Here is an 8,355-nt window from a genome sequence, read left to right on the forward strand (position 1 = left end):
GGCTCTTGCAGGGTCTAGCAAGCTATTAACATAGCAGGGGATAAGAAAATCTTAATTAAACAGAACTTGCAATAAAGAAAGCCTAAATAGGGCTCTCTTTACAGGAAGTGTTTATGGAAGGCTGTGCAAGTCACATGCAGGGAGGTGTGACTAGGGTTCATAAACAAAGGGATTTAACTCCTAAATGGCAGAGGATTGAGCAGTGAGGCTGCAGGGGCATGTTCTATACACCAAAACTGCTTCATTAAGCTAAAGTTGTTCAGTGACTGTAGTGTCCCTTTAAGGGTCATAATGTATAGGCTCAAACTGCTTAATTAAACTAAAGTTGTTTTGGTGCTTAGTGTCCCTTTAATGCAGAACTTTCTGTTCTCTAGAAGTGGCAGTTCCTCATTGCCATGTCTCAGTAAACACTATTGAAGATTTTTGTTGTGTGAACAGTGCTGTGAGTGTAAATAAAATGTTCATCCCATGATACGATTTGCCAAACTTAACGTAATTGGCAAACCATGCCATGGCTGTGTCCCAGATATCCAGGCCACGACTTGTAACCACTAAAGGAAACCAGAAATACTGACCCAACCCACAGCTACGGTTTGTCATCTACTAGGTTAGGTACCAATCTCTGTTTTAACCTCTGGCTCTACATGCAAGATGTAATCTTACTCTGACACACCTGTTACTATACAGCTCAGTTGGATTAAATTATTATTTAGTGGGTTATTAGAAGTTATTAATGTTTTGCCAAATTCTGAAAATTGCCTGAATATTATATATTTAACTATTGAGTTGTTTGGCTGGATTTTCTAGTGTGACCCTTTAACCCCTTAAGGACCAAACTTCTGGAATAAAAGGGAATCATGACGTGTCAGACACGTCATGTGTCCTTAAGGGGTTAAAGGTGACTGCCCATTTTTAATCTTATGACAGTCAATCGGCCCCTCTGTCCGTAACAAGAAGTCCTGCACTATAAAGGCATAGGCTACATTTTAAGTCTGTAGAGGGAATCGCAGAAATACATGAATCACTTCCGGCTATAAGCCTCAAATCTTGGCCTATACCATCACTTCTTGCAAGGGTGTGCTCGTGTCTCTGCATTTAGCAGTATTGTTTGAACCACCACCGCAGATAATTTAGGGCCATGTTTGCTTTTTTCGAAGAAGCAGCAATCCTGGAGAGTCACGGCATCGATGTACAAAGTCCTGGAGGTCATTCAAACAGCGACGATGTCGATGGCAACGATTACTCTGAACAGGTGAGCATCTCTGCTTTGGTTTTATCTTAATTCTTGTTCCAGATGAGTCTTAATAGGGATAACATGCAAAATGTCAATGATGTCAAAATGTTGTTAATGGTAAGAAGAAATACAACAATACAGTTTGCATTACTGTATCGCGCCATTTGCAAATTCGATCAGAAAGTCAGTTTGTAAGAAGGAAGCAATAAATATAATAAATATAGTATAAAACTAGATTTACAGAATTCTGTGAAAGGAATACTTATTATACCTATTGTAATATGCCTTCTCATCTGGCTTATTCACATACCATTGTTCTTCCATTTGTGTTCAGAGGTGCCTGACGAGACTTTCTCCCTTTTCTGAGCAGAATCTGTAGAACAAAATGAAAGGGTTGCCATGCTAGATTCCCTGCTAAAGATCTAGCCCCATATTCGTACCCAAGCACAAAGCATCTAATTGGCATCCAGAGACCCATGGGAAGTGATAGAGCCACATTTTATGCAATAATTCTTTACAGTACAAGAACAGGTCATATTCTACTCAATTTATGAGTTTTTAAACATATCTAACTAGAGTAACATTCTAATAAAAAAAATGTTTGTACACATCCAGAAGTTCCTGAATAGTGTCCTGTTTCTTTTCATATATTGTTAATTAACTAGTTATCTGTTTATTTTTTACTTCTACATGCTTAGGATGACAGTACTAGCCATAGTGATCATCAAGATCCGATCTCCTTGGCAGTGGAAATGGCAGCTGTGAACCACACCATCCTAGCCCTGGCACGGCAAGGTACCAACGAGATCAAGACAGAGGCCATCGACGATGACTGAAAATGGGAAGGGTCAATCCGAAAACTAACTTAGATTTAGTCGTAGCACCTTAGCAATCTTTCCTCAGCCCTTAATATGTGTCCCTCTTTACAATATAACTGCCGTCTCATGTACGTCGAGTTAGCTGGTAGGGTCTCGTTCTGTGAAGATGGCTTGATGCGATTACCCTTCGCATATGCTCTCTCAGTATTAGTTCCAACAATAATCTCCCCTCTCCTTCATCTTCATTGGTCCGTCTTGGCATTCAATTTAAAAAAAGTGCTTCCAGCCCGTCTGTGACATTTTAACTTCCGTAACGTCTTTTTCAGTTATAGACATTATCAAATATAAGGGACCATTTAAGCTATATATTAATGATGGCAAAGACCAGTGCAAACCATATGTAAATACAGCTCCCAACGTCCTCCTGACAAATCCCCAGCTAAAGTTATACATTATGTCGGAGGTCAGAATCCTTCTAGTCCCTTCCCAGAATCCCTTGATCAAGAACAAGGGGTTTCTACTGGGTTATTTTTATTTTTCCCCTCCATTTTTGAGAAACCGATGGTCTGGGGAAACCATAGTACTGCTTCTGCTGATCTTGGTTTTTAAGTTTGGGTTTCCGTATTCCAGAACCTGGGAAAACTATTAAAAACATTTCTCTCACAATACTTCACTATGTACCCATGTAAACTCTACAGTCCAAGGATCTTGTATGGTCATCCATCGGGCATTGTATAATGTCTATCTACAATCTTCCAATGCTGACCACGTTTATGCTTCACCACATCTTCTTGCAAGTTTCCATTGCAATGTAACCAGGTACTGTGGGCTAAATACCCATTTACATGCAAACTCACCATAATATAACGCTTTTTAGTACTAATATTAGGATGAAACGCTATAACTGGCTCCTGTTATTATCTCCGGCTTTTGTAGATCTACAGCTCCATGGTTGCCCTCTAGCTCCATGATTCTCTGTTAGTGTGGCAGTCATCATAAAAGTGTGTTGGGACGGTCAAATCTTAACACATTCAATGTGTATTTCAAAAGTGATGAAATCAAGACACCCTGAGCATTATTTGAGATATGTATTAACCAAATAGAGAGCCAGGTGTCCACCTTTGGCAACCGTAATTGAGAAGGCTTCCTGGGTGCCATCTTTTAATAATGGTCATGGTGCTTCGATATCTGTACCATGGTGGCACAAGACTTTTTTGTCTTGATGAGTATTAAAGAAAAAAAACAAATACAATGTCCCCCCTACACATTGAAATAGTGGGAATGATGTCTGTTAAGTTATTTAAAAAAAAAAAATACATTCCTCCTTCAGCCATTTTAACTACATACTGTTCTGCAGACATGTCCCATTGAGGACCTGCTGTATTATGTGGTTGAGAATCAAAGAACATCAGGGATGGCGAACAGATGGACCCGAATTATAGAAGAGCTAGACTCCCATGATGCTTTGCCAGTCTCCAGGGTTGGCATGCATCATGGGAGCTGTGATCTACAACAATTGGGGCTGTCCGTTTTTGGCCATCTCTTAAATATAATATTACACTCACATACTAGCGCTGTATTTGATATCAAAATGTTTTCTTTTGTATGTTTTATTATTTATCATTTTGTGTGGTATCCTTGTTGTAAGATCGCAAAGTAATGGCAAACCAGCTTTTATAAAAAGCAGAACGTTAGAGGGAGTAGTCTATTAAAGGGACACTGTAAGCACTCCAGGACCATTTTATCTCATTAAATTGGTTACAGGGCCTGAAGTTCTCTAGCACTGTCCCTCCATTCAGTATTAAACCATTTTCAAGCATGTTAACACTAATTAAGGGTCCCTGGCCACCCACAGCCTGCCCCACACTAGAAGTATGGTTAAGTCAGAGATCACGCTCTGCCATGGACTCGTTTAACATTAAAAATGGTTGAATGGAATGACAGTGCCAGGGAACATCAGACACTATAAAAATTTCAGTGAGATGAAGCCGTGTCCTATTACCGTGTCCCTTTAATTGTGATGACTCTGTGAAAGTGAAATGGATGTTTTTGAATCCGCAGAGATGATACGCTTCATATTTAGTGTAACGAAATTGTCTGTTTGACCTGCTTCTAAGCAGTATCCCATTTGCAACATGTTTCTGTGCAAACCCATTTAATTGTCTGTTAGTCTGTATATTGTTGTAGTTCAATGTAAGTGTGTCTCTATGTAAAATATCTATATTTTATATTTACTGATAAAAGTGGCTTTTTTATTTTTAAATTCAAAGATTAAGAGGCAGTATAACTTTTGATTGGGGTTTGATGGGGGAATACCATAAGAAAGTGATAAAATAATATGGATTTGGCATGAGGACATTGGAGGGAAAGCGTCCTAGAACAGAACTTGGAGAAAATGAAGGCATTTCCAAACTCTGCCTGTGTTAGCAGGTGGCATGTACCGTGGAAGGGAGAGTGCACCGTGAAAAGCCAATATGCTCATCCTCTGTGTGGTAGAATTTGGCAAGAAGCCTTAACATTTTATGATTATTTTCCAGGGACTGTTACAAATATCTTATTTTCGCTGGTGCCAGGTTTGAATAGAGATAATGAGCTAATTAATGGACACTACTAATCCCATTTTTTTCCTTGCTATGTTTTCAGTAAGGTAGTACAAGGATTGCAATCCGTGTTGGTCCATAGACTGGGGTTGTTCGTAGCATTAAGTCACTGCTGCTTTACCGTTCGTTAAGCCATATATTCCATGCAATGAAAGAAAGAGCTGCCCACCGTGAAAGTAAAACCTAGCAATTTTTTTTCTTTAAAGTTTTACTTTAAATTGCATTAGTTAGTTGATGCTTCCAACAACATTGAATTTATAAAAAAAAAAAAGGCTTTGCAGATAACGATTCGTCAGTGTATGGAATAAAACTAGTTTCATTTGAGATTTCTCCGAACATAAATTAGAGGTGTTCCCTGCTCTGGTGCGTTTGTCTATGTTCGGGGAAGTTTCCCCGAACATAGACGAACGCACCAGAGCAGGGAATCCCTTAACTCCCCACTTACCGACCAATTTGTTCTACGACCGGGTCGTAGAAAGGAACCCGGTCAGTAAGTGAGGAGTGTCTGTAATTTATACATTTCTGGATTTTTGTTAAATGGCATTTTTAAATCTACTTAAAAGTGCAGTAGGTAAAACATGGGTAAAGTATTTAACAAAGCAAGAAAAAATGGTTAAAGGTTAAACTCCATGACTTGTTACCAGCTCAGCTTATTCTTATCGTAGTTCTCATGGTAAAGGAGAATATGGGTCTCCCCTGCACACAAAAGCCCACCCCAATTGTCACACACTTGATAATAAGCTATTACTTCCTCGCCCAGCAAAGCTTTGACTATGCCGAACTACTGATGATCTAATTCCTAGCACCAAGTTAAGACATGCTTTCTGTCATTAGTGTGCATCGTATGGCTGGCAAAATATATAATACCAGGTGATGGGTAATATGCACAAAGCATTATAGTTTGTGGTTGCACCTTGTTTCTTCATTTTAGTTATTAAACTACAATAACTTTGTTACCCAAGAAACTACAATGAACCTTAGAGAGCGTTTGAGTGTCCATCAAGCTTCATAAAGGCCCGGTAGGGTGGAAACGTTGCTGATTTTGCACCAATGAAGCTGCTATTTTCATTATCCCGGAATGCCTGAACCGTTCTTTATTCTACTCCTGCTCTAGAGTCTAGAAGAGCACTTGGGCAAGAGTATCAATTAACAATTTTCCAAACATTTGCGATTACCCCCCACTGAATTAATGCTGATGTTCCCGATCCAGGGATTAATAAAGATGGATGGGTGGGGGGGAGTGGGATTAAATAATCCAGTGTGTGGCTAGTCCATCCATTTGGGGCAGCTAGCAATGTGTGTTACCTTGATCTAGGCAAATGTTAGAGGAGTCGGGGACCATTTTAGTGAACAAATCGGCAAACAAATTCACCTTTACTAAACATTCACTAAGTGTGCATACTTAGAAATTGCTAATTATCGGTCGGAATAGCCAAATTGGAAAAACTGGCGCCTAATATTTGGAATTCCCTGAATTTGTGACCGTTCACATTTTAGTAAAGTTTTAACATGTTAATGTTTCACAAGTAATGAGAGATTGTAACAAATAGTTAGGAATGTGCCACTAAATAAGGTCTTGATGCATTTCTTTGTCTGTGGTGTCTATAGGTAAGTGCTACTAACATAATATTTTATTTTCAATCCATTATTCAGAATTAAACCTCTCTGTGATTCAATGAAAGATTAAATAGCCATATCTTCAATTTGGACCAGGCTGCTAGTTTGTTAAACTGTGTTTGTGTTTTGTGCAGATCATAAAGCTAGATCATGAGACGTGAGCGTGAATCCTATCTGTTTGGCTTTGTTTATTTTTCCATTTGGCAGCATGAAATGATCTGTGTACTGAGCCACGGCTGGTGATAGTAAGGAAGGCAATCTCGACTTGCTACAGTGTTAATGATACGAAGTGACGGATCACGCGTCGGTCGGCAATGTGCCAATATCTGGAAATGTTAGCGTTATTTATATTATTGTGAAAGCACCACAATACCGATATTCAGTGTAATATGCTCGCCTCCTGCATTCCCTTCTAGTCGTGTTAAGTAGATCGTTTCCAACCTCGGCAAACTTCTTGGCTTGCCTAAACGGACACTCTTAAGATGAATGTAGTGGTTTTGGTGCTTAAATATGCTGTCCCCTGACATGTCTACTCATTGCTGTTTGTGAGCAATGTTAATATTTGCCAGTCAGAATACCTCTAGTGGTTGTTAGTTGGACAATCAGTCAGACAGCCCCTAGAGGCACTTCCTAGTGAAGTCCTTAGTCCATCATGACAAACGCAGTTAAATCTCCCCATAGGGAATATTGTAATGCTTATCTGTAAGGAGAATCGAAATGATGCGCAGTAGGGCCATCAATTATATTATTTATATAGCGCCATATCAATGATTCTCTATAAAGTAGTATTTTATTTGCCACGTTTATCAATCTGAATTACCTGTCAAGGAGGCGAAGTGGCGGCAACAGCGACACCAGCAAACCGCTGGATTGGAAGCCTGTTGCTTTAAGTTTTTTAATTTCTACACGTAGCCCAATAGTCTAAATAGCACCAGGGACAATTTATACATTTATTTTGGTATTTATGAGGTTATTGTGTTCCTTTAATTATTTCCTTGCTAATTTATTACACCCCTTTGCTGGATGATGGTATATCCTGTTAGTTTTGGGAGCAGGAGGGACAAGTGTTGTGAGGTCTTGACAGGTAAGGTTAGCATTTAGAAAGAAGGTATTCAGGTTCTGTCTGGAAGATGTTAAGATTACTATAGTGTCAGCAAAACAAAGCGTTTTTTCTGACACTATAGTGCCCTGAGAGTGCCCTCACCCTCAGGGTTCCCCTCCCATGGCGCTGAAGGGGTTAAAACCCCATTCAGCCACTTACCTTAATCCTCTCCTCCCCGTCCGACGTCACTGGAGCTGAATGCGCGGCAACTGCCGCGCGCGCCTTCAAAGTGTCCATAGGAAAGCATTTCTCAATTCGCCTCCAGCGTCACAGATGCGCCTCTGTCCGGAAAACAGCCACTAGAGGCTGGATTAACCCCAAATGTAAACATAGCAGTTTCTCTGTAACTGTTATGTTTACATGTGAAGGGACATTGCACCCAGACCACTTCATTGAGCTGAAGTGGTCTGGGTGACTATAGTGTCCCTTTAAATAATCCCAAAGAAATAATACATTTAATTACTGCCTACCAGTTGGGCTAATTGAAATGCATTGTGTCTGGATTTAATAAATGGGATTCTTTAGCAGGCCCCAGGACTGGCTGCAGTGTGTACAGAGATTGGGACTATAACCTTTTTGAAGTTTGCACCGCGATTGTGCGTCCCGGGACAGCAAGGGTTAATTAGTTATGTACAGCAGAATCTGTACAGTGTTAATCATACGCCGACCTGCTGGCTCCTACTTTCATCTTTGGTGCTTGATCGATACTGGAAGAAGCCATGTTTTATATAGAAACTATGGTGCTCGCAGCTCTGATAATTGTGCAGCATAAACACAAATAGTCATTGTTTTTTTTTCTTTCTCTTTAAAAACATGAGCTAACCGATACAAAACAAAACATACGTTTCTGTGGAGTTGTAATCTATCAGTGTAACATGCGGTTATGAAATAAATTCAGTGCCCGTCTTTTAGTTCATATCTATGATGTTTTATTTTTACCTATTGCAAACTTGAGGAAAACAATCCAAGGAGTGACGTGGTGTT

General features: G+C 39.7%; 1 protein-coding gene across 4 annotated transcripts in view; it reads left to right on the forward strand.

The window, feature by feature from the left end:
- The window catches only part of HMBOX1 (homeobox containing 1), a 75,992-nt gene extending 71,671 nt beyond the window's left edge, over window positions 1-4,321 (forward strand). The window contains exons 9-10 of one of the 4 annotated variants that reach the window (XM_063442005.1): window positions 1,158-1,252; window positions 1,933-4,321. In XM_063442005.1, the coding sequence (XP_063298075.1) occupies window positions 1,158-1,252; window positions 1,933-2,070 (233 nt within the window). In that variant the 3' untranslated portion in view covers window positions 2,071-4,321. Of the gene's footprint in view, window positions 1-1,157; window positions 1,253-1,926 lie in introns of all 4 variants that reach the window. The other 3 variants (XM_063442006.1, XM_063442007.1, XM_063442008.1) reach the window with 3 other exon arrangements.
- The last annotated feature ends 4,034 nt before the right edge of the window (window positions 4,322-8,355 follow it).

Source organism: Pelobates fuscus, chromosome 2 (assembly GCF_036172605.1).
Source record: "Pelobates fuscus isolate aPelFus1 chromosome 2, aPelFus1.pri, whole genome shotgun sequence".
Lineage (NCBI taxonomy): Eukaryota > Metazoa > Chordata > Amphibia > Anura > Pelobatidae > Pelobates > Pelobates fuscus.